At 39.9% G+C, this 27,352-nt stretch overlaps 1 protein-coding gene across 3 annotated transcripts in view; it reads left to right on the top strand.

Annotated features, from left to right (window-relative positions):
• AKAP6 (A-kinase anchoring protein 6) overlaps window positions 1–27,352 on the top strand; it is a 500,589-nt gene that overhangs the window by 86,151 nt on the left and 387,086 nt on the right. The window contains exons 1-2 of one of the 3 annotated variants that reach the window (XM_010817158.4): window positions 13,048–13,272; window positions 26,494–26,851. In XM_010817158.4, the coding sequence (XP_010815460.1) occupies window positions 26,528–26,851 (324 nt within the window). In that variant the 5' untranslated portion in view covers window positions 13,048–13,272; window positions 26,494–26,527. Of the gene's footprint in view, window positions 1–13,047; window positions 13,273–22,500; window positions 22,546–26,493; window positions 26,852–27,352 lie in introns of those variants that run through there. The other 2 variants (XM_059879132.1, NM_001192923.3) reach the window with 2 other exon arrangements.

Below are 27,352 nucleotides of genomic sequence, written 5' to 3' on the forward strand. Positions count from 1 at the left end.
TCTCTTCTTGGCTACCTCTGTTTCCTTCTTCTTTCTTCACGGGACCAGACATGAATCTACTCTGGGAACTTTTAGTAATCTATGGAAAGGTTGTTAAACACTTCATGTCAGATGTTCAGTTGCTTAGTAACTCAAAGGACTCCTGCCAAGTTTATGTTCAGAGAATTAGACAAACCATGCAGCCCCCACTGTTTCCGGGCCTGGGCAGCATCAGTTTGCCAGCTCAGCTCTGTGTGAGGAGATGGCCACTCAGGCACCGAGGAGAGCCTTAGCCACCACAGAGCACAGAGCGTGGGAGCAGAGGCTGAGCCCCCCTGGCCAGGCCTGGACAGGCACCTGGGAGGCTGACCCTCACAGAGGTGTGAGCACCAGTGTAGAGCCACAAACCTAAGTTACCACTGCATGTCAGTGAGGTGGTTTGAGATTGTCTCAGAGTGTCTCTACTTCTTCCTTCGTTCTTTTTTATGATCTCTCATTCGCATTTTGCTTCCAGGTAGTTTTCAGGAAGCCCATAGTTTGAGATTTAGAGACTTAATAAATGGTACCAGCTAACCTCAGAGCAATGGCAACTCCACAGAAACACAAAAACCAAACAAATAAACTCTCCTAGGATCCTGGGTTATGAGATACCCCTGGAGCAAGTGAGGCTTCCATAGTGGGGGTAGGATGAATCTGGGCAAAATATTTGGTTTAATGCCTATTAGGAGCTGAGGCAGAAAATCCTCAAGGTCCTGAAAAGAATTCCTTGCAGGACTGCAGAGGATACCTCCTGTCAGATAATGTGCAGAGAAGTGCCAAAAGAGTAGGCTTACTCTGGGTGGTGTCAGGTACCTCTAGTACCTGTGTAAATCACTGGCCTTGTAACTCCCCCAAACTGTAATACAGGAGAGGAGGAGGGCGAGGAAAAGCTTCTCAAAAAAGAGGAGCTGCCACTGCATGAGTAAGAATTAGTATTTGGCACACCAGAGCTAGCAGTGGGGATTGGGTAGGGAAGCAGGATCTTCTCCAAGACTGGCTGGCTGGGAGCCGGGATTAATCAAGTGGAAATGTACAGGGAAGGAGGGGAAAAGAACAGAATTCTACTGCAGGGTACAATGAAAATTTTAATGAGTCTTCAGCTGTTACATTATCTTATAAAAGTAGTATCATTCCAAATTTAGCTCTGAAATGATTGACTTGAATAGGGCTGGAGACTTAAAAATTATTACAAAAAAGAAGTGGTCTCAGATTAACAAAATTATTTTTGCTAATAAAATACTAAAAACTTTTCAGTGTTCAGAGTAAGACAGGATGGTTTTGGTGATGGTTTTAACTGTTGGGAGCTCATTTGATTTTCACTTAAGTGGATGAGAAAACTCTCTAAAGATAAGAATGAGAACTTGGGCGTCTGCTACATAGTTTTTCCTAAGAATACAGGTAAATTGAGTGTGACTTGATTTTAGCCTCTTTTCTTAATCAAAGATATAATTGTTCTCTGCTATAGTGTAAAGTATCTCCAAATGGGTGTATGAGGTGAGGAAGATGACCTTTATGCCTCTCCAATAGTCTCTGAGTAGAAATAAGCATCACTCCTTGATGAATGGATATTGGTGAAGGGTAGAGGCTCAGTTAAGTCCGTGGAGAGAGGATGATGCTGGTGAAGGCTGCATGATTAGTTGATAAATGGATCTAAGACAAAGAGTCCATCCCTTTTGAAAATGCTAACTAGGTGACATTGGGTGTGTTTGAAAGGAGTTAGGGGTATGGAATCAGTGAACTGAAATGGAACTGAAATGGGTGAATTTAACTCAGATGACCATTATATCTACTACTGCGGGCAGGAATCCCTCAGAAGAAATGGAGTAGCCATCATGGTCAACAAAAGAGTCTGAAATGCAGTACTTGGATGCAATCTCAAAAACGACAGAATGATCTCTGTTGGTTTCCAAGGCAAACCATTCAATATCACAGTAATCTGAGTCTATGCACCAACCAGTAATGCTGAAGAAGCTGAAGTTGAACAGTTCTATGAAGACCTACAAGACCTTTTAGAACTAACACCCAAAAAAGATGTCCTTTTCATTATAGGGGACTGGAATGCAAAAGTAGGAAGTCAAGAAACACCTGGAGTAACAGGCAAATTTGGCCTTGGAATACGGAATGAAGCAGGGCAAAGACTAATAGAGTTTTGCCAAGAAAATGCACTGGTCATAACAAACACCCTCTTCCAACAACACAAGAGAAGACTCTACACATGAACATCACCAGATGGTCAACACCGAAATCAGATTGATTATATTCTTTGCAGCCAAAGATGGAGAAGCTCTATACAGTCAGCAAAAACAAGACCAGAAGCTGACTGTAGCTCAGACCATGAACTCCTTATTGCCAAATTCAGACTTATATTGAGGAAAGTAGGGAAAACCACTAGACCATTCAGGTATGACCTAAATCAAATCCCTTATGATTATACAGTGGAAGTGAGAAATAGATTTAAGGGCCTAGATCTGATAGATAGAGTGCCTGATGAACTATGGACTGAGGTTCGTGACATTGTACAGGAGACAGGGATCAAGACTATCCCCATGGAAAAGAAATGCAAAAAAGCAAAATGGCTGTCTGGGGAGGCCTTACAAATAGCTGTGAAAAGAAGAGAAATGAAAAGCAAAGGAGAAAAGGAAAGATATAAATATCTGAATGCAGAGTTCCAAAGAATAGCAAGAAGAGATAAGAAAGCCTTCTTCAGTGATCAATGCAAAGAAATAGAGGAAAACAACAGAATGGGAAAGACTAGAAATCTCTTCAAGAAAATCGGAGATACCAAAGGAACATTTCATACAAAGATGGGCTCGATAAAGGACAGAAATGGTATGGACCTAACAGAAGCAGAAGATACTAAGAAGAGATGGCAAGAATACACAGAACTGTACAAAAAAAGATCTTCATGACCCAGATCATCACGATGGTGTGATCACTCACCTAGAGCCAGACATCCTGGAATGTGAAGTCAAGTGGGCCTTAGAAAGCATCACTACAAACAAAGCTAGTGTAGGTGATAGCATTCCAGTTGAGCTATTTCAAATCCTGAAAGATGATGCTGTGAAAGTGCTGCACTCAATATGCCAGCAAATTTGGAAAACTCAACAGTGGCCACAGGACTGGAAAAGGTCAGTTTTCATTCCAATCCCAAAGAAAGGCAATGCCAAAGAATGCTCAAACTACCGCACAATTGCACTCATCTCACACGCTAGTAAAGTAATGCTCAAAATTCTCCAAGCCAGGCTTCAGCAATACATGAACCGTAAATTTCCAGATGTTCAAGCTGGTTTTAGAAAAGGCAGAGGAACCAGAGATCAAATTGCCAACATCTGCTGGATCATCGAAAAATCAAGAGAGTTCCAGAAAAACATCTATTTCTGCTTTATTGACTATGCCAAAGCCTTTGATTGTGTGGATCACAATAAACTGTGAAAAATTCTGAAAGAGATGGGAATACCAGACCACCTGATCTGCCTCTTGAGAAATTTGTATGCAGATCAGGAAGCAACAGTTAGAACTGGACATGGAACAACAGACTGGTTCCAAATAGGAAAAGGAGTACGTCAAGGCTATATATTGTCACCCTGCTTATTTAACTTATATGCAGAGTACATCATGAGAAACGCTGGACTGGAAGAAACACAAGCTGGAATCAAGATTGCTGGGAGAAATATCAATAACCTCAGATATGCAGATGACACCACCCTTATGGCAGAAAGTGAAGAGGAACTCAAAAGCCTCTTGATGAAAGTGAAAGTGGAGAGTGAAAAAGTTGGTTTAAAGCTCAACATTCAGAAAACGAAGATCATGGCATCCGGTCCCATCACTTCATGGGAAATGGATGGGGAAACAGTGGAAACAGTGTTAGACTTTATTTTTCTGGGCTCCAAAATCACTGTAGATGGTGACTGCAACCATGAAATTAAAAGACGCTTACTCCTTGGAAGGAAAGTTATGACCAACTTAGATAGCATATTCAAAAGCAGAGACATTACTTTGCCAACAAAGGTCCTTCTAGTCAAGGCTATGGTTTATCCTGTGGTCATGTATGGATGTGAGAGTTGAACTGTGAAGAAGGCTGAGCGCCGAAGAATTGATGCTTTTGAACTGTGGTGTTGGAGAAGACTCTTGAGAGTCCCTTGGACTGCAAGGAGATCCAACCAGTCCATTCTGAAGGAGATCAGCCCTGGGATTTCTTTGGAAGGAATGATGCTAAAGCTGAAAGTCCAGTACTTTGGCCACCTCATGCGAAAAGTTGACTCATTGGAAAAGACTCTGATGCTGGGAGGGATTGGGGGCAGGAGGAGAAGGGGACAACAGAGGATGAGATGGCTGGATGGCATCACTGACTCGATGGACATGAGTCTGAATGAACTCCGGGAGTTGGTGATGGACAGGGAGGCCTGGTGTGCTGCAATTCATGGGATCGCAAAGAGTCGGATATGACTGAGCGACTGATCTGATCTGAGGGGTAGGTGGGAGGGGTTTTGGTGAAGGGATACATGGTCAGCTGTCTTAGGAAGCTTGTTCTACTTCATTTCCTGACACCAGTGAGGCTTAGGATTATATAGGGGCTTAAAACTACACAGATGAGAAAAGAGCCCAGAACTTTTGAATGGAAACTGATGAATTAGAAAGAAAAATTCTGTTTTCTTTAAAGGTTATACCAATGGGTAAAAGTTATAACAGCAGATTTGGATAGTTTTCTAGTTGATTCACAAGTGAACCTTCTTAAAATCCATCTTTCTTTATCCTTAATCATGTACCAGGAATCTTGATGTGTTGATCCCTTCCTGGGATAAGAGGTTAATAGATGGCTCCTGAGGTTCCTTTCTACTTTGAAATTGTATAGTTCTCATAATTGAGCTTTTCTTTCTTTTTTTTAAAGAAAATTTATTTTATTGAAATGTAGTTGATTTACACGGTTGTGTTCATTATTTCTGCTGTACAGTGAAGTGGTTCGGTTATATATATATATATGCTTAGTTGCTCAGTTGTGTCTGACTCTTTATGACCCCATGGACTGCAGCCACAGGCTCCTCTGTCCATGGGGATTCTCCAGGCAAGAATACTGGAACTGGTTGCCATGCCCTTCTCAAGGGGATCTTCCCAACCCAGGGATCGAACCCAGGTCTCTGTATTGCAGGTAGATTCTTTACTGTCTGAGCCACCAGACGGTAAGAAAAATACTTTTAGAGTGTATACAGATACAGACACACACATATATACATACATTCTAAAAGTATTTTTCTTACATGCAAAGAGGCACTCTTTTAATTTGAAACTGACATTAAAAGTACTTAACAAGGTGAAAGGTAATAAAATTTCACATTTCAAACTGACATTCGATGCACATCTCTTAAAGGCCAGAACCTCAGAGGTATCCTCAGGAAAATCTGCTTGACTTTCTTACCTCTCTTGATTATATATGATGAGATTTTTAGATGATCATGATGATGATTAAGATAATAAATTGTTTCTTGAGTGAGAAAGAACATCTGTTTAGAATTGTGTAAAGTAAGGTAAAGCTCACTTCATTTCCCATGCGTAGATAATGTTAAATAGTTTTTGTTTTCTATTTTTAAATTTTGGAAGGATGGATACTTTTAATTTTAGATGGTGTTTTTCAGAAATTTTTTTTTAAGTTTGGATCTTGTGAAGAACAAAATAATTTTAGTTGAGAAGAGCCAAACTACACTATGCTTCCTAGATGGTTAATTAACTCAAACATAGATTATAGATTTATATATATTCACCCATACATAATTTTAAAATATTTTAGAAGCTGATGTGAAGCTCTGGGTATGTGGGAGGGGAATGTCAACTGTGAGTCTCAATATAAGGCAGCGGTTCTCTACCAGGAGTGATTTTAACCCTAGGAAACATTTGGCACTATCTAAAGACAAAGAAAGGCTATGACAAAAAATGCTCAAACTACCACACAATTACACTCATCTCACACGCTAGTTAAGTAATGCTCAAAATTCTCCAAGCCAGGCTTCAGCAATATGTGAACCGTGAACTTCCAGATGTTCAACCTGGTTTTAGAAAAGGCAGAGGAACCAGAGATCAAATTGCCAACATCTGCTGGATCATGGAAAAAGCAAGAGAGTTCCAGAAAAACATCTATTTCTGCTTTATTGACTATGCCAAAGCCTTTGATTGTGTGGATCACAATAAACCGTGGAAAATTCTGAAAGAGATGGGAATACCAGACCACCTGACCTGCCTCTTGAGAAAGCTATATGCAGGTAAGGAGGCAACAGTTAGAACTGGACATGGAACAACAGACTGGTTCCAAATAGGAAAAGGAGTACATCAAGGCTGTATATTGTCACCCTGCTTATATAACTTATATGCAGAATACATCATGAGAAACACTGGGCTGGAAGAAGCACAAGCTGGAATCAAGATTGCTGGGAGAAATATCAATAACCTCAGATATGGAGATGACACCACCCTTATGGCAGAAAGTGAAGAGGAACTAAAAAGCCTCTTGATGAAAGTGAAAGAGGAGAGTGAAAAAGTTGGCTTAAAGCTCAACATTCAGAAAACGAAGATCATGGCATCCGGTTCCATCACTTCATGGGAAATAGATGGGGAAACAGTGGAAACAGTGTCAGACTTTATTTTTTTAGGTTCCAAAATAACTGCAGATGATGACTGCAGCCAGAAATTAAAAGACCCTTACTCCTTGGAAGGAAAGTTATGACCAACCTAGATAGCATATTCAAAAGCAGAGACCTTACTTTGCCAACAAAGGTCCGTCTAGTCAAGGCTATGGTTCTACCAGTGGTCATGTACGGATGTGAGAGTTGGATTGTGAAGAAGGCTGAGCGCCGAAGAACTGATGCTTTTGAACTGTGGTGTTGGAGAGGACTCTTGAGAGTCCCTTGGAATGCAAGGAGGTCCAACCAGTCCATTCTGAAGGCGATCAGCCCTGGGATTTCTTTTTTTTGGGGGGGGATTTCTTTGGAAGGAATGATGCTAAAGCTGAAACTCCAGTACTTTGGCCACCTCATGTGAAGAGTTGACTCATTGGAAAAGACTCTGATGCTGGGAGGGATTGGGGGCAGGAGGAGAAGTGGACGACAGAGGATGAGATGGCTGGATGGCATCACTGACTCGATGGACGTGAGTCTGAGTGAACTCTGGGAGTTGGTGATGGACAGGGAGGCCTGGTGTGCTGCGATTCATGGGGTCACAAAGAGTCGGACATGACTGAGTGACTGAACTGAACTGAACTGAACTGAAAGACATTTTGATTGTCGTCACTGGACAGGTGGAAGTGCTACTGGCATCGGGTGGTGAACATGCTACAATGCACAAGTCAGCTCTTTATTATACAATATTGTGCTGTGCTCAGTTGCTAAGTCATGTCCTACTGTTTGCAACCCCCAAGGAGTTTGCAGCCCGCCAGGCTTCTCTGATTATGGGTTTTCCAGGCAAGAATACCAGATTGAGTTGCCATTTGCTTCTCCTGGGAATCTTCCCAACCCAGGGATTGAACCCATGTCTCCTGTGTCTCCTGCATTGGCAGGCAGATTCTTTACCACTGTACCACCTGGGAAGCCATAATAAAGGATTATCTGGCCCAAAATGTAAATAATAGCAAGGTAGAAGAATCCTGCTATAGAGTGATATTTACTGATGAACTAACCTCCCTCAATAATATCTTTCAGTCTTTCCTTCAGATCTGATCAGATTCCAATCTCCTGACTGAAGTTAAGGTCATGCTGATAGGATTTTGAGATCTGAGTGGAATAGATGAGATCTAAATATTAAATAAGTGTATTATTTAATATAAGTATATTAAATATAAATATAAGCTTAAAATTCTTCAGTTTAGGGTATGGTACCCCTGCCAAAGGACAATTCTATGGCCCTGGGGCCATAGAATGTTCAAGCTACTGTACAGTTGCACTCTTTTCACGTGCTAGCAAGGTAATGCTCAAAATCCTTCAAGCTAGACTGCAGTGGTATGTGAACCAAAAACTTCCAGACGTGTAAGATCGGTTTAGAAAAGGCAGAGGAACCGGAGATCAAATTGCAAACATCTGATGAATCATAGAGAAAGCAAGGGAATTCCAGAAAAAAACATCTGCTTCATTGACCGTGCTAAAGCCTTTGACCGTGTGGATGGATCACAACAAATTGTGGAAAATTCTTAAAGAGATGGGAGTACCACACCACTTTACCTGCCTCCTGAGAAACCTGTGTGCAGGTCAAGAAGCAGCAGTTAGAACCTTACATGAAACTGACTGATTCAAAGTTGGGAAAGGTATACATCAAGGCTGCATATTGTCACCGTGTTTATTTCACTTCTATGCAGAGTATATCATGTGAAACGTTGAGCTGGATGAATCACAGGTTGGAATCAAGATTACCGGGAGAAATGCCAACAACCTCAGATATGCAGATGATACCATTCCTATAGTAGAAAGTGACAGACGTTTAATTATTCTTTCTGTAAAGAGCCTCTTGATTACAGTGAAAGAGAAGAGTGAAAAAAGTTGGCTTAAAATTCCACCTTAAAAAACGAAGATCATGATATCTGGTCCTATCACTTCATGACAAATAGAAGGGGGAAAAAGTGGAAGTAGTGACAGATTTTATTTTCTTTGGGTCCAAAATCACTACAGAGAGTGACTACAGCCACAAAATCAAAAGATGCTTGTTCCTTGGAGGGAAAGCAATGACAAACCTAAGCAGCATATTAAAAAGCGGAGATATCACTTTGCCAACAAAGGTCCATATAATTAAAGCTGTGGTTTTTCCAGTAGTTATGTACATATGTGAGAGTTGGACCAGAGAGAAGGCTGAGTGCCAAAGAATTGAAGTTTTTAAACTGTGGTGCTGGAGAAGACTATTGAGGATCCCTTGGACTGCAAGGAGATCAAACTAGTCAATCCTAAAAGAAATCAGTCCTGAATATTCATTGCAAGGACTGGTGCTGAAGTTCCAATACTTTGGCCACCTGATGTGAAGAGCCAGCTCATTAAAAAAGACCCTGATGCTGGGAAAGATTGAGGGCAGGAGGAGAAAGGGTGACAGAAGATAGTTGGATGGTATCATCAACTCAATGGACGTGAGTTTGAACCAACTCTGGGAGACTATGAAGAACGGGGAGCCTGGTGTGCTGCAGTCCGTGAGGTCACAAAGAGTTGGACAGACTGAGCGACTTAACAACAATAGACTCAGAAACTAGTTTAAAAGTACAGAGACTTGATGAGGTATGAGATACTCTCATCTGTTCCCTGGAGATCCTTGAAGGGCCTTAGACTAGGTATTAGTCCTATGCCAGCCGCAATCCAAGAGCAAGCCTGTTGGCATAGGAACCTGGCAGGAGAAACTCTCATATGGATCGTAGGAGACCTTGAAAAGGCCCTATACATGGCTTTAGCTTCCTCACAGCCACAGTCTGCCAGTCTGCTGACAGTCCTGGGGCTCTAGGGTCCCAGCACAGGAGACACTCCCATGTGTGCCCTTGGAGATCCTGAAAGGACCCTTTACTCTAGTGCCTTTACAGTCTGCCAGCAGTTTTGCCGGCATGGAGATCAGGCAGCAGGCCCTGTTGTCCAAACTCTTGGAGATCCTAAAAGGGTCCTATACTTGGCTTTAGTGCCTCTACTCACAGTCAGGGATCAGAGCAGCTTGCTCAGGGACCTGGTGGAAGACTTATCTATGCTTGCAGAGACAGGTCTGCCGAGTTCAGTTTTGGCTCTGGAAACTGAAACAGTCCTGGGGCTTACTTTTGGCCCCTCTCAGCCGAGGTTCACGATAGGTCCTGCCCACATAGGGACCCATCCAATGACCAGGTGGCAATCTTCCTAGAGACCACACCTGCCACACACCTGTAATAGGTTCACTGTCTGAAGACCCCACTGTGGATTCAGAAGTGAACAGTTGTCTGAGCACTACTTACTCAATATACTTACTGAATAAGGTACTAGAGGCACCAGGCATTATCCACATCCACCTGAAACCCTGATAATAAGCCCACTGACCATGGATCTCACTGCATACCCAGCAAAAACCTCATAACCAGCTCTAGCCCAACATAACTGTGATTCTATAGGTTATTCCACCAACTGGAGGAATAGACAGGAGAAGATCTGTTCTTACTGAAATCAAACTATAAAGACTGAAAGAGGTGCTTGCTCCTTCAAATGTACAAAAACCAAGGTAAAGTTGCATGGATCATGAAGTGTCAGGCAATATACAACATGACCAAATAAAAATAATGAAACTCCAACCACAAAGAAATGAAGATCTATAATTTGCCTGACAAATAAATAAAAATAATCATCTTAAAGATTGCTTATCTCCACTTCATTTGGTTGTTTTTCTGAGGTTAGGCCTCATTTCTTTGTTTGGAACATAGTTGTCCATCTCCTCATTTTGCCCAGTTCTCTGTGTTTATTTCAGTGTGTTGGGTAGAGTGGTTACGTTTCTCAATCTTGGAGAAGTGGCCTTATGGAGGAAGTGTGCTTTGGGGCCCAGAAACCCTCCCCTCTGGTCACCAGAGCTGTACACTCTGGGGTTGCCATCAATGTGGGATGTGTTTCCCTTCTGTTGTGCTGGAGCTGATTACAGTGGGTGCTTTGGGAGATCAGGCTGGCCCCTGGTCTTATTGGCGGCAGGGTCATGCCTCATGTGGTGACTTCAGTGCCGCTGGAGGGTGGGGTAGGCTTCCTGTGCAGTGGGCTGTGTCATCTGGTGAGGGGGGCATGGAGCTGCTGCTGGCCTGCTGATGAGTGGGGCTGGGTCCCCCTGTGGCTGGTCACGCAGCCCTGAGGGGATAGGACTTGGTGTGGACCTGCTGGAGGGTGGAGCTAGGGCCCCCTGAAGCCGTGTACATGGCCTGTGGGGGAGGTGGGGCTGGTGCTTACTCGCTGGAGGGCAGAGTTGAGTCATATTTGACAAGGCAGTCAAGAATACTCAACTGGGAAAAAGTTTTTGTAGTATATGGAATAGGAGAAAATATTTGCACACCATATATTAGATAAGGAGTTAACATCTCAAATATATAAGAAACTTATACAGCTCAATAGCAACCCCCCTGAATAATCCCGTTTAAAAATGGGCAGAGAACGTGAGTAGATATTTTTCCAAAGAAGATACACAAATGGCCAACAGGTATAAGAAAAGTTGCTCTATGTTAGTAATCATCAGGGAAATACAAATCAAGACCACGATGAGCTATCACCTCACACTTATTAGAATAACTATTCTCAAAGAGACAAGTGACAGCAAATGCTGGTGAGGATGTGGAGAAAAGGCAACTGTTGTGCACTATTGATGGGAATGTAAATTGGTGTAGCTGCTGTGAAAAACAGTATGGAGGTTCCTCAAAAAACAGAACTACTATGTGATCCAGCAATCCCAGTTCTGAGTATGTATCCAGAGAAAATGAAATCACTGTCTTGAAGAGATATCTATCCTCAAGTTTATTGCAGCATTGGTCACAATATCTAAGACATGGGAAAAATCTGTGTTCATCAAGAGATGAATGGATAAATATAATGTGACATGAATGTGTGTATGTGTATGTATGTATATATATGTATATATATATAATCCATAAGAGGAAGGAAACCCTACTGTTTGTGACAACGTGGATTGACCTGAGAGCTAAGTGATAAAAGTCAGACAGAGAAAGGGAAATACTGTATGGTTTTACTTGTATGTGGAATCTGAAATAAGCCAAGCTCACAGAAATGGAAAGTAGAATGTGGCTGTTAGAGGCACTATCTTCCAGGTATAAGATGATTAAGTTCTGGGAATCTAATGGACAGTATTGTGACTATATTTAATACTAATATATCTTAAGTGATCTCACCACACATACACAAAATTGTAATTATATGAGTTGATGGGTGTATTAACTAACCTTATGTGGTTATCCTTTTGCAATACTTGTATGTCAAATCATCACATACGCTTGTGTGCATGCTTGGTCACTCAATCGTGTCCGCCTCTTTGTGACCCATGGACTGTAGCCCACCAGGCTCCTCTGTCCATGGAATTCTCCAGGCAAGAATACTGGAGTGGGTAACCATTCTCTTCTCCAGGGGATCTTCCCAACCCAGGGATCAAACCCAGGTCTCCTGTATTGCAGGCAGATTCTTTACTGTCTGAGCCAGAAGGGAAGCCCTCACATACACTTAAGTGTATACAATTTTATATGTCAGTTATATCTCAGTAAAGCTGGTAAAAAATGGAAAAATAGTACAGACTTATTCTTTATGTTCAGAGCAGTTTTTCTCCAACCTTTTCTCTTTATAGTTCAGTTGAGAAGTAAGTCCACACAGAAACTGCTAGTTCTTCCTTTCCTGGGCCTGAAGTTCCTGGAAGGGGGAGGGTCAACAAGTGTTGCCTCACTGGTTTTTCACAGCACCAAGAAAGTGTCAAAGTGAGATGCCCATTAAATACCTTTTTTCCCTTAAACTGTGGTATACATAAAACTGTCAGGCCAAAATATTCCTCTGCTTTCTTATAAATCTGTCTAAATCTGTTTCCTTCATGTTACTTTGCACATTATGATGGAAGCTGAGAAAAGCCATATTCTCTCAGATGTTTGTGTTTTACATTATTTAAAAATGAAATAAAATTCCCACATTAGAGAGACTAGTTTAATTAAAGGTCATTCCAAATACTCTTGTTCTAAAAGTTGTCAGCTGTATTGATGACATATTCTGGATTGTTCATTTTCAAACCTATGAAGTAACATTTCTTGTTGAAGAAATTCATTCAAAAGACGTTAGTATCCAAATCAATGACTCATAGGGAACTGTTAATGATGACAGGATCTGGGCAAAGGGCACAATGAACAGAAGCTGTGACAGGCATAATATGTCTGAGATTCATTTGTATTTAGCTGTAAATGACTAAGTAAGACCCAAAATAGCTGTGTCATGTGATGTATGATATGATTGTGAAGTCTTAATTGAAAAATTATACAAAGATGATTTTCTGAGCTTGATGGAGAAGAAACAACTGTTTAGGAGTGTCCTATCAATTTTAACTGTTGCTAAGAAGGAAAGATAGGAAAAATTAAAATAAAACGCTTAGTTGGCTTTAAAGCATCTGGATGACCCTGGGGTCTTGGATGACTGCCAGATTCTCATGTGCTTGATGATAAAGTCTTATCCACGACTTACTAAGGAGAGCAAGAAGTGAAAGGTTTGGAAATGATGACCTCTCTGGGAACCTGCTGCTCTCTTCCCACAGCACAGCTAAACTTTGTTAGTGGTAAGTGATAAAATCTAAGGGCTGGAGGGTTTTTGCTTTCAACTTATTAGGCTTTAGCTCTCAAGCAGTTGGGAGACAGTATAGGTTGATCTGTTATAATATTCAGCATTTTGTCCCTTGTACTCCCTGGGATTTAGAGGAGACAACCTACATTAAAAGATAAAATATTTTTTTCCTGTTTGCTGAAGGGAATATCTGACAGAGCATCTGGTAGTATTCAATCTAAGTTTCTAGAGTCCTTAAAGGATCTGCCACGTTCTTTTTAGAGGCTTTTAAGCCATTAGCTGTTACTCAGCACTTTCTATTATTGCTATTTATTTCCTTAAGCAAGAGAATGAATAATTCATTAAGAAAAAAGCTTAAGCTTGTCCATGCCCTATGCTTTTATTGCCTACCCATACATAGTACAAGCCCATATTTATTTTTGTTCTATCTATCTCTTTTTTACTAGAAATATATATATTTTATTTTTCTTTGCAGGTCCATAGTGTAGAACTTTTATTTATTCTAGGAATTATTTTTTAAAGCAACAGTTCATGTTGGAGCAAGTCATACTTTATCAGGGATACCAATCTTCAATTTAGATGACTGGATGGACAGAAATACTTAACAGTATTTAATAAACTTGATTCATTTTAAGCAAAACCATTGTAAAATATTTGAAAAAATTTTACCTTGCTGAAATTGTTTCTTTGAAAAGCAGATATAATACCAGACCTTTAATTATTCTTTCTGTATTAAAGAACATTCAGAGAGAGAATCTGTGATCACATCAGACCATTAAATATTAAGAGCTCTTACTGTCTCCATTAGTATTTTTAAATCTGACATTAGAATCTTCTAGAGAAAATCTTTTTTGCATGTCTGGGAAGTTAGGGTGAATAGGAAATAATAATGAATAGGAAATAATGCTTTTGAAAATCCTGGTCTTTATGAGAGTTCATCACCTGTAAAATGCCTTCTGTTGATGAAAGAATAGTACTGTGGGGTAGTTGTTTGATGTGTTCTCAGGTTGCAGCATGAATGGTACTAACAAATGTAATATTAGTTGAAAGATCTGGCTTCAGTTCATGATTTTGTATTTTAGTCTGATTCAGTTGTCGTCAGAAATAATAGTTATTCACTCTAGAACATATCTACTCGTGGAACAAATAATGAAATAACCTTATTTTCAGCTTGGTCCCTTAATCGTGGCTTTCATCATGAGATAAGGTTTAGTTATAGGAAGCACTTACTTCTTAAAGGAATTATTTGAATGAAACAAATACAACCTTATTATTGAACTGAGTCACAATAAGCATTTTGTCTTTTAAAATAGGGTGTTCTAACAGGTGGGTAGGCACAGATTTAAACTTAGCATGGTTACTGAGTGCCCCGTCCAGTATTGTGCCATTCTCTACCCGAAACAAGCAAACAAAAGTAATCATTTTCATAGTCAAATAAGTCATATATTCCTATTCCTTATTTGGAAATTCTCAATGTACCTGAGTCTATTAAACCCCTGTCCTGCAATTAAGAAACACTTTTATTTTTTAATCTAGGTATTTTAAATTTGTATGCTTATACACAAATAGTTTAGAGTCAAGTAGCTTGGGGATTTTGGATAAACAGCAGCCTCTAGACTTTCTTTTCCATTTCCAATTCTTAGAGGCAACCATTTTCATCTGTCAGCTGATTCTTTGGTAAGTACCTTTGTCTTAGAACAATAGAATGGCATGACTACTTCCCGAGTATTTTTCTCTTATTTTTATCTATTGACTTCTCACTATGAAAGATAAGAATTTATTTAGCTTGTTTCCCCATTCCATCCCTCTCTCTTACTTTCTCTCACAGGGGCACACATGCCCATGGGTGCACACACACAATTCTTACCCCCAGTTCTTCCTGCAAAAACATGTTGTGACTTGGATTACATCAACATTTAGTGTTATTATTAAGAATATGTAAATGCAATTTTTAGCTAAACCACATAGAATAATATAATTCCTATTCTATTTTATACACCTTTTATTTTTTTTCTAGAGTTTATTGTTATTATTTGCTTAGTTTTCTGTGTCTCTAATTCAATCTCCAGTGCTCCGCTAGATCGACAAATCTCTTCTTATTGTGTTCATTTGCACAGGTTTTCTTTCATTGTCATCTGTTTGGAGAAGTCTTTTTGAGAGCCTTCTGACCTGGTCCAATCTGGATTGGATGCCTTCCTTGCCCTGGTATATGGCTGGCATCCTTAAATTTCTCCTCTTTACCACCCTGGGGTGATAGGTTTCCTGTTTGTTGCATCCTTTAACTTCCTCTTCCTTGGTTACCTCTTTGTTTTGGTGGAGTACCTACCAAAGAGACTGGTTATCTCTTGAGAAAAGTGTGTGGGAGGTTTCTTTTCTTGTGAACTTAAATGTGAAGAGACTAGTCTCTTATCGTGTCCTCACATTTGATTTTTTTTTTTATCAAACTGTTTTATTCTCGGTATCCCATTATATGCTAGAGTTCTTTTTTCTTCTTGAGGAAAATAATTGTCTTCTAGTCTCCAATGTTGCTATTATGGAAAAACTCACTTCTGCCTGTCTCTTCCATTCTCAATAATCTTCTTCACTTTTGGCATTGCTGAGTGTGTGGTTTTTACCACACAAAACAACTCAGTGATATCAGCTGGGTGTCTTGTAATTTAACTTAGTGCTGGCATTGTCTGCCTGAAAATAGTATCAGATTCCACATGTTAAGGGCTCAGCCCACAGGACTGTCCCCTTCTTGCTACTCACTTCAGGTGCCAGTTCCAAATCCATATTGTCTTCCTGTGCATCTGACTGACTGGCTATAAGACAATCCCTTCCTCAGGTTAATTAGTTAGAACCACTCACAGAACTGAGGAAAACAGGTTACTTATTATATTATCATTTTGTCACAAAGGTTATTGAAGAATACGAGTGAACAGCCAGATAAAGAGATACACAGGGCAAAGTCCAGAGGGTCCTGAGCACAGGAGCTTCTGTCTCCGTGGAGTTTGGGATGTACCAGCCACCTAGCCTGTGGATGCATTCTTGTTCACCAATCTGGTGGCTCTCCAAAGCCTGTCCTTTTGGGTTTTTATGGAGCTTTATTGCACAGTCATGATTAATTAAATCATAGGCGTTAGTGTTTGATTCAACCTCTAGCCCCTCTCTCCCCCTTAGAAGTTGGGGGGGGGGCAAAAGTTCCACTGTCTTAATCTGGTTGGTTTCCCTGGCAATCAGCCCTCATCCTTTCTGAAAGTTACCTCATTAACGTAAATTCAGGTGTGGTTGAAAGGGACTTTTAAGAATAACAAGACACTCCTTTCACCATTATGGCTCTGGAGCTAGTTCAGGAAGAAGGACAAAAGAACAAATATTATAACGAAAGATGATATCTTTGCTGTTGTGCTTTGGACATTCCCAGAGTTTTAGGAACTCTATGCCAGAAATGGGGATAAAGACAAAATAGATATTCTTACTATAAATCACAATATCATAGTTACTATTAGGATCTAAATTAATCTAATTTATAATTCTTTGTCTATGCCTCTACATTTAACCCAAATCTTATTTTCCTAGTTTTCTGGATTTCAATAAAGTGTCCTATTGTGTGTCTATTTTCATACACTGAGTGGGTCTTCTTACTCATGTCCTTCATTTTCTTGTAAGATTTTATTAATGATATTTTCCTTTCTTTTTCATTTCATCTTCAGGGACTCCTATTCTTGGACCTCTTAAATTGGTCCCTGATTATCTTCCTCTCCTAATTTCTGTCTATTTATCTTTTGCTTTACTTTCTGTGAGATTTCCTCAACTTTATTTCCAGCCATTATATTAAGATTTCTCTTTCTGCTATCATGTTTTTATTTTTCCAAATTTTTCTTTTTTCTATACATTTTTTAAAATAAAATTCTGTTCTTGTTAATGGATACGATATCTTATCTCTGATAATTTTTATTTTTAACCAAATCATCTTCTCCTCGCATAGTCTGTTTCCTCCAGGTTGAAGTTTTTTATTTGCTTCCTTTGGGACTGTTATCCAAATTTAAGTTTTTCCTTAATTTCTGCTAGTCCTTAACTGCCTGATCATATTTAGGAGTAGGAGACTAGAAAGCTGATTGAATCTCAGAATGTGTGGGTAGGCCTGAATGTCATTGTATGGTGATCTGGATGTGCCAGATTTTTTATTGTATCTTCTTGGACTGATCAAATCTACTTGTGGGGGTGGGGGAGGTGTCTCTAGTCTCCTAAATGGAGGATGAAGGCTTTGGAGAGTCAAGTTGCTGAGGAGGACTCGGGGTCTCAGCACTCCAAATGCCTGTTAACTCAATTCCCCTATTTTCAAGGTACTGCTATATTCAACTGCCCAGAGCCCCTAAGTCCAGAGATCCTTTGATTCTTTCTGAAGAATAAACATCTAGAACTGGAGTGAGTGCAACTACCCAGCAACACAGAGTAAGGAAAGACCTAAAATTCTAATGTCTCTAAACATTTTTCAATCAGAATTAATCTTCTCAACATAGCATTGCTCCATTACCCACAGTTAGGCGAAACTTGAGGTTAAGGGTACAGTTCTTCAAGACTGTCTAGTTTGCCCAAGATTTCTGACATGAGCTGTGGGTTCTGGGGTCCCCAGGACTGTCCTCACTCAGACCAGATAATGATAAATTTGGAGATTCTCACAGACTCCTTTAGATTGTATAATTCGATAGATCAACTCACAGAACTCAGGAAAGCACTATACTTATGATTTTAGTTTTATTCTAGCAGAAAGGTGCAAATCAGAACCAGCCAAAGGAAGAAACATAGGGTGGAATCTGGGACTGGGAAATTTCCAAATACAAAGCATCCATGTCCTTAGGGATGCATTACCTCTTGTGCTTGGTGTATAACCGTACTCACGGAGTATCGCCCACTTGGGAAGTGTGCTTGGGCTTCAGTGTTGATAATTCTTGTTGGGCCTTCATTACTTAGGCATGAATGATTGCCCATATGGTTGCTCAAGGCCCCAACCCTCTAATTGCATTAATGGTCTTTCTGTGTGGTTAGCTCCCATCATGCATCACCTTGTTAGTGTAGACTATCAGGTGTTGTCTGAGGGCCCACCATGAACAACAAAAATAATCCTATCGCTCAGGGAATTCTAGAAGTTTAGAGGCTACCTCTCAGGAGTTGGAACAAAGGCCAGACTTTTCTTGGGTAAAGTTAATTTTTCACTAAATACTTTTCCATCCCCAATGCCAGAGGTATCTTGGCTCCACCAATTTCAAAATACTTAAAGAATTCTACGGTAAAATCAGGTTTGTTCTTTACTCTCTGTGCCACTGGTTTAGGATTTTGTTTTCTTGGGTTGGCTGAGGCATTTATCATTTATTCATTTGATTTTCAGCTGCTAAAAATATTACTGTTTTTCCTCCCATTCTTGAGTGTTTATACTTAAATTTCAAACCAAAACCCCACTGCAGTAGTGTTAGAGGTTTCTGCTGCTGCTAAGTCGCTTCAGTCGTGTCCAACTCTGTGCGACCCCAGAGACGGCAGCCCACCAGGCTCCCCTGTCCCTGGGATTCTCCAGGCAAGAACACTGGAGTGGGTTGCCATTTCCTTCTCCAATGCATGAAAGTGAAAAGTGAAAGTGAAGTCGCTCATTCATGTCCGACCCTCAGCGACCCCATGGACTGCTGCCTTCCAGGCTCCTCCGTCCATGGGATTTTCCAGGCAGGAGTACTGGAGTGGGGTGCCATTGCCTTAGAAGGAGCCAAATTAGATACATATATTCAGTTGGCTGTTTCTTTGCAGAAATTGCCCAGCATTATTTCAGTTTGTCAGTGACAACTTTTTGTAGAATTCATACTAGTACCTGGTAAATAAACACTAAATTAGCAAACATTTCTATATTGCTTCATTAATAGAGATAACTGACTAATTTAGGCTTCAGAATCTTTAAAGACAACTTTTCTTTTAGGGTTCATTTCCTTTCTACTTTATATATTGAGGACACAAAAGATAAATAGCCTCTTATCACTTATTGATTGGGGATGAGAATATTGGGATAGAGGAGGAGATTTAACTTCAATATTATCTATTTTTATAATGTTTGAATTACTGTTACTTTTTAATTAGTTAAAAAATTTTATAATAAGAAAAAAGTAAAACATTGCATGAAATGATCCCCCAAATTTTTCCACTTCAGATATATGATGCTAGGGTTAATAGAGAGCTAAAAATGGGGAACTCTTTTATATTTAATGGAGTAGGTAGAACAGAGCACAGAACTCCTTTAATCACTCTGATCTAAAAGTTAGACTTGTAGCTTTCTGTCTCAATCAGTCTCTCTTTCTGATTTTTATGGGGTATAAAGAAATTTTTAATATTACATTTTATATTGATGAAGTTTGCCTGGAAAAGATGTTGATTCCCTCATAATGCTTCTTTCTCATTTAATTTTCTTGGTAAATAAGAGTTTGTATATTGATTTTTCCTGTCTCATTCTAGCACACAACTGTAATTCTCTCTCTCTTCTTTTGTAATCTTTTCAGAGTTCCTGATCCCTGTGAGATTCATTCCAAACTCCATTGTATGGTGTTCAAAGTGTTCTTATAACACGGCTGGAGCTTACCTTGTAGTCTTATCTGTTTCTGGTTCCCATTCCATCAAGCTCCCAATTCCTCTCAACACTGAATTATTTGCTGATTCTCCCCAATTCTTGATGTTGAGGTGTCTTTGTCCAAGTATTTCCCCTAGGGTGGAATTCTTTCCCCATCTCCCCTTGTATTTTTGCCCATCTAAATCACACCCACTTTTACAAGCCTATCTCAAATGTTTCCCTCTTCAGGTTCTTCCTTATCTTTCCTCTATCCAGGACTAATGCCACCCCACAGGGCCCCCACAGGGCTTTGTTTGCCCACATTCTGCCTATGTTAAGGGTATTAGTAGATGAGTGTGTGTGCACGTGTGTGTGTGTGTCTAAGGGGAGACTGGAGGGAGGGAAATTGTCTCCATTAATTATAATTTCCTTGAAAGTAAATCTGATGAGTTATATACACACGTAGTGCTTTATATATAGTTGATTCTCAGTAATGTCATTTGGTTTGATATAAATCTTGTTTCATTTTCTTTGTATTAACAGCATTGACAAAAGTAATGACTATATCAATTATGTGTTAGTTTTACATATCCAGTTCTTCCCAGGACAATTTCTTGAAAAACAGAAAGATGGCTGCCTAATGCTTAAAGGTGATTATTAGCACCTGGGGTGGGGGTAAGAAATATGAATACTCATTAGCATCCCTGAGTTCAGATCCACAAATTCATGACTGTGGGCACTATTCGCAGCTGATGAGCGTTAGTGCTCCTTACCCCACCCCAAGTGGAGTGAAGTAGCCAACCAAATCTCTGAGTGACAGGAACTGACCGCTGCAGTGAGGGAAGGAATTCACGGGAGGTGTGATGACTAACTGAGTCAGTCTGGGTGTCTATGCCACAGGAAGAGGATCTAATAATAGGAGGTGGGTGGGGGCAGGGCGGGAGGAAGGGTTAAGCAAGGAAGATGATTGATGAAGTGTATTATGGCTGACACAAGACCCCATGCTCTGGGTGAGGGAGTTAGCAGTGATTGAGAAGTGACTCAGGAGAGGGCTCATGGTCTGTGTGATTAGTAGGAAGTAATCAGCCATTTGCTTGAGGGGCAGCCATACACAAAGGATATATCAAAGGGGAAAAGGATGGGGGAGAACATCAGTGATAACACCAAGAAGGTCTTTTAAATTATAGAAATCTGTCTGGGCCCCACTATTTACAGGCTGTATTCATCCCGCTCCCTACTCCTTAAGCCTGTGTACTTGAAGCTTGAGTTTCTTCTCACTGATATCCATTTTTAGGCTGCTCTGTTACGTAGGAGGATTAGAAAGTGAGCCTAATCTGAGGTTACCACACTGATCTCACTAAACAGTGTTACCCAAATGAGTGCTGGAGGGCTTGGGGCTGGGAGAGGAGGGCCAAGATAAAGGAGGAGTGGGTAATGACGGAAACTTCCTGAGGAACATCTTACAAAAGGCACTCTTTTTCCCCCTAAGTACAAATTTAACAATATTCTGTAGGAATTCTTTGGCTCTCCTCTTAAAGAACTTAAAGCCACTTAAAGTTTCCCGATCCTTGACCTCACAAGAGGCTGGGGAGGTAGACAGGCAGCAAGATTTAAAACTAGCTGATGAATTAGAGCCTCATTCATCTGGGTAGGCCGAGACATTTAATTAAGCCATTTATTAAGCTTGTTTTGTGTTTTCTTTGCAGAGCCCAATTCCAGAGTCCTGGAAGCGGATATAGGGTGCACCTCTTGAGTTCATTTATTTTTCCTTAATGCAGTCAAAGCATGAGAGCTAGCCATAGACAAAACCCAAAGCATTCCAGTGGAACTTTTTTTCCTCTTTCAAAATTCAGTGTCTCTATGAATAGGTTCTGTGAAGGGTAATTATGAGAATACGAAAGCAAAAAAATGAAGCAAAAGAAAAAAGGACACTTAGTGATGCCTAACTTAATTTTCTCTACCTCAGCTTTGTAGCATGTCCTTTGTAGTGAGCAGATTTGTTAATTTGGCTAGACTTATGCTTTAGTCTCTCACTTGTTTTTGGGGGGAGTAAGCAGCGTACAGGAAGATTGACAGTGAGTATTTAGGTTTGGGGTTGATTTACATGATGATAAGACCACCTTTTAAACTTCAACATGAAGATGCTCTTGTTTGGGGAAGAGCAGTTTCTTCCTAAGAAAAGAGAGAGGGCCTGAATGAATGCATTTAGCTCAAATTGACTTTGTCAACTGGTTATGTTGCTATAGTACTATTAATTTATTTGTACATTTAAAAATTTATCCTGCTTTAAACTGCTTGATTTGGGGGCATATGGTCTTGATTCTTCTGGACCATGCCTGGGTGTGGTCTGTCCACCCAAATACTCTTTTGCATAGTGATCCTTGTTTTGGCAACTGCCTCCTTTTTCTCAGCACCCTTATCACTGCTTGTTCCCAAAAGGCCAGCCTATGACTGCACAGGACTGGAGCTTATACATTAGCTTCCAAATAGGGACAGTGCAGTAGCCCTCTCTCTGCTGGAGATTTAGGGCACTAAGAGTGCTTGAAGCTGGTCCTCTACAGGCTCGCCAGTGTCCTGCTGGCATGAAGCAGCCCTGATAGGGGCCTTTATCTTGTTTGGCTATAAGAAGAGAACCCGAGTGGGGAGAGGAGGAGGAGCCAGGCACTTAATCCTGAAGGACCTTTAGGGACAAAAGCATTTACAGTGAGTACAGCAGCAGATTTCTGGCTTTTCTGTTCTTTTATTTAACAGAAGAAATCACAAGGGATAGGAGAAAGACGTGGGCAGTTTTGATGTGTGTGTAGCTGCATTTTTTGCTTCCTACTTTGGTCAAAGAACACACTCCTTATTTAAATGTCTTATTCACGTTGAATATATTCTGCTAACGTCAGGTTTCGACTGAAAACTTGTGGACTGTCAGGGAGGTCCTGAGCAGCAGCAGTCCTTGTTAGTGAGCAATTCATGGCATGTTTCTTCAGTTTCTGTAGGATGAGAAATAGAGTGTGGTGAGAAAAACCTTCCCACAAAAAATTTTTTTTAAAGTTTTAAAATCCTTACAGCTTTTGCCTTTTGCATTTTAAATGTTGAATCTTCTATGGATTTGTGGAAAGGAAAGGATTTGATCTATGTTATTTTTAACAGCAGCTGGGATAAAGGTGGTATTATCTCTAATGCTGGAAAGGTGACCACAGATAAGCATTTGATGGGGGAGGGGAACAGGAGGTCATTGGGTTCCAAAAAACTGGTTGATCACTCCTCTCGTACAGCTTTAGAGCCAGAGTTATAACTGCGTAGGTATCCGTATATACTTGAATCAGTGCTTCATTTGCATCTTCAGAAGTTGTGGTCTATTGACTTCCTCCCACGCCCCCTCAAATTTATCTGTGACTGGAAAGGAATCTTATTGCATGAACCCCTGTAAAAGAAAAATACAAAACTTAGAATTTGAAAGGATGTATAGAGTTGTGCTGAATTTCCTACTATTTGTTTGCATTCAAATAGAGTAATTAATTTGATGGCAAAGCAAGCTTGAGTAGTTGAGATAAGGGCAGGAAAAATGCACATGAAGATTGTTATTGTAGATCTCTACAATATGAGGCAGTTTTCCTTTAAGTACTAATTTATCTTGGAAATCAGATGTAATTTTGTGAAAATCAGAAATAGAGGGTGGTTATCCATGGGTGGTACATTTAGTTGTGAACTACTGGAATTGAAAATTAAATGTTTATTGTAATTAGTTCCCATGAAAATGAGTAATTAATCAATTTTATGCCACTTCCTGGGCTTGCTCTGCTGTTATGACACATACGGTATTCCTTCCCCAGGGGCAAAGCTGGTATGTGAGGGAAAGCAAATAGACAGAAGTTGAAATATACTTCAAGTAAAGTATTGCTTTGCTTTACTGGGTTATGGGAATTCTCTTTACAGTTTGATCAATTAAATATAGAAACATCCCATGCAGGTTGAAATTTTTTGAAAAGTGTTAGTGGCTCAAGTATGTCCGACTCTTTGCAACCCCATGGACAGTAGCCTGCCAGGCTTTACTGTTCATGAAATTCTCCAGGCAGGAATACTGGAGTGAGTAGCCATTTCCTTCTCCTGGGGATCTTCCTGACCCAGGGATCGAATCTGGGTCTCCTGCATTGCAGGCAGATTCTTTAACATCTGAGTCACAGGGTAGATACAGGAAAAGTTTGCTTTTGCAGCTTGATTATAAGGTTTCTTTGCCCGTTACTTGTGTGTGATGCACATAAGGTGTTAATACATTTTTCTTTAATGTTTTTATTTGTTTTAATCTATTCTATTTGTCCTTTACATATATAACTACATCTGTGTTATCAGTCTTAATATGCAAACTTCCAGAAGGAAGAATCTTCCATATTTATTCCTCTGGAAAGTCTTACTGACGTATCTGGTGTAAATAATACACATTACCTGGTAGCTCAGATGGTAAAGAATCTGCCTGCAATACAGGAGACCTGGATTGGATCCTTGGGTTGGGAAGATCCCCTGGAGAAGGGAATGGCACTTCCTTCTCCACTCCAGTATTTCCACTCCAGTATTCTTGCCTGGAAAATCACATGGACAGAAGAGCCAGGTAGGCTACAGTTTAAGGAGTTGCAAAGAGTCAGACACAACTGAGTGACTGAACATAAAAAAGCTCACTCTTCTGGAGTTTTATCCCTCTCAGTGAAATTTTGATATCTTCTAATTGATTTTTCCTTAATTTCTCTCTGATTTTTCATTGTTAGTGTATATGAATACAAGGGATTTTGTGTATTACTTTTATATCCTATGACTTAATTATATTAAGTGATTAGCTCTAGTAATTTTCTAGTGGCATTTTTAAAGGCTTTTTATGTATAGTATTATGTCATCTGTAAACAGTGAGAGTTTTACTTCGTCTTTTATAAATCTGCATTCCTTTTATTTCTTTTTCTTCTCTGATGGCTGTGGCTAGGACTTCCAAAACTATGTTGAGTAATAGTAGTGAGAGTGGGTACCCTTGTCTTGTTCCTGATCTTAGAGGAAATGCTTTAAGTTTTTGGCATTGAGAATAATGTTTGCTGTGGGTTTGTCACATACGGCCTTTACTATGTTGAGGTAGTTTCTTCTGTGCCTACTTTCTGGGGAGTTTTGGGGTTTTTTTAATCATAAATGGGTATTGAATTTTGTCAAAAGCTTTCTCTGCATGTACTGAGGTGATTATATGTTTTTATCTTTCAATTTGTTAAGATGGTGTGTCACATTGATTGATTTCCGTATATTGAAGAATCCTTGCACCCCTGGGATAAAGCCCACTTGATCACTATATATGATCCTTTTAATGTGTTGCTGGATTCTGTTTGCTAGAATTTTGTTGAAGAGTTTTGCATCTATGTTCATTAGTGATACTGGCCTATTGTTTTCTTTATTTGTGGCATCTTTGTCTGGTTTTGGTATCAGGGTGATGGAGACCTTTTCTTCTGCAATTTTCTGGAAGAATTTGAGTAGGATTCTGTTAGTTTTTTAAAAACAGTCAAGTCTAGTATTATTGTTATTTTAAAGGCTGCATGTGAGAGTGGTTAAAAATATGGGGTGTGGATTTCTCCCTCTTGCAATCAGGTGTAGGAAAGCTGTTGAAGCCTAAAACGATTCTCTAAGGCAGGTACCAATGTGATAAACTTACCTTATAACATAATATTTTGCTCTTTGCAAATAACTTTGTTTTCAAAAATTCATCTGCAAACCTCCTTATCATGTAATTTTAAAAATCAAGAAATTGGGAGAGGGAGTATGCTTTAGAAAGCTTCTGAAATAATATGTCATAAGAATAACTTATTCTTAAGGCTTTTGTCATTTCAATAAGTCCTTTTATTCCCTGTGCTCATTCCTATATGGAATGTTACATATTCCAAGTCAAACTGGGAACTTTTTTGTTTATTCCCTCTCCATGTTTATAGGTAAAATAATTTTGTTTTTGTTATTAAGTTAATCTTAAGCATATAAAGAAATATAGCTACTTTATTATAATCACATTTCATATTTTGATCAGCTGCCTTTCATCTATGGGGAAATGAGGCTATAAACTGACTTGAATGCATAGAACTAGAAAAAGACTTAGAAAAGGACAAGGAACCCATTGCCCCGAGTAGACGTTTTTCCTGAAACTAAAAATAATGTCTATTAAAAATGTTTAAAGTATAAGATCCTGAGCTGTTATTTTATGTCAAATTGGTTACAGAAAAAAGATAAATGACATAGTTAGATCATTAGTAAACTAATCAACTTTATCTTAAAAGAAACCACGCATTTCATTGGTCAGAACTTAGCCACATGACCACAGCAAGCTCCGATGGAGGCAGGGAATGTAGTTTTAAATTCTTGGCAAATGTATACACAACTGAAAACTAGGATTTTATTATTAAGGAGTAAGAAAAGAATGGATGTTGGGGTAGGCAATACCATCAGTTTTGTGTTCCTGTTTTATGCTGAATCTTGGGTCTAGTTGGTAGAAACTCAAAGCACCTCTTTCTGTTTTTGTTATGAGCTGTGGTTTCTTAATTTAGAAAGCTGGCTTAATTTAGAAATCTTGTTTCTTCTGTGAAGTATCATTCCTTTATTTGGCAATCTTGTCTGACTTTTGCTCTCTTCTTTCCTCTTGCCTTTCAGCTGTTTTGGAAAGAAGTAAGGTTTAGACTTCTCCATGTTAACCATGAGTGTGACACTTTCCCCTCTGAGGTCACAGGACCTGGATCCCATGGCCACTGATGCTTCACCCATGGCCATCAACTTGACGCCTACTGTGGAGCAGGGTGGAGGAGAAGAGGTGATGAGAGGCATGGATCCCGACCAGCAGTACGAAAAGCCTCCCCCATTGCATACAGGAGCCGACTGGAAGATTGTCCTCCACTTACCTGAGATTGAGACCTGGCTCCGGATGACCTCGGAGAGGGTCCGAGACCTAACCTATTCAGTCCAGCAGGACTCAGACAGCAAGCATGTGGATGTGCATCTAGTTCAACTAAAGGTAAGGACGGTCTCTGGGCTCAGGTCCATTCCAGACAGAAGTCTGAAGGTGGCTGCGGTAACTAGAGCCTGAGTTCTGTAATTCTCGATGAGAAAGCATCCAAGAAGGAAATCAGAACAACAGGTTTGAAACTATTATTTTTGTGGCTAAACATGGGCAGATTTCTTTCCTGGTTTTACTTTGTGAACTGAGCACCTAAAATAAAACTGACCTCAGGGGATAATGCAGAGAAATGAGGAAAGCAGGGGGGCATTTTTGTGTGATGCCATAGAAATCAGTAGTAAAGAATAAAAATATTACAAAAGGTTTACTAAAGACTCTCATAGATTAAAAAAAAAAAAAGTCAAACTGAGCCGATTGTATATGTATGTGATTACTACCTCCTGTTGAAGTCCATGCTGCCTTTGTGGCAAACCATGGATTCTGGCATGGTGGGGGAGGGCAGTGTTTTCCTTTTAGAATGAGTTCTTTCATCCAGGTACAATGCATCATGCAGAACAA

The sequence above is a fragment of the Bos taurus genome, chromosome 21 (assembly GCF_002263795.3).
Source record: "Bos taurus isolate L1 Dominette 01449 registration number 42190680 breed Hereford chromosome 21, ARS-UCD2.0, whole genome shotgun sequence".
Lineage (NCBI taxonomy): Eukaryota > Metazoa > Chordata > Mammalia > Artiodactyla > Bovidae > Bos > Bos taurus.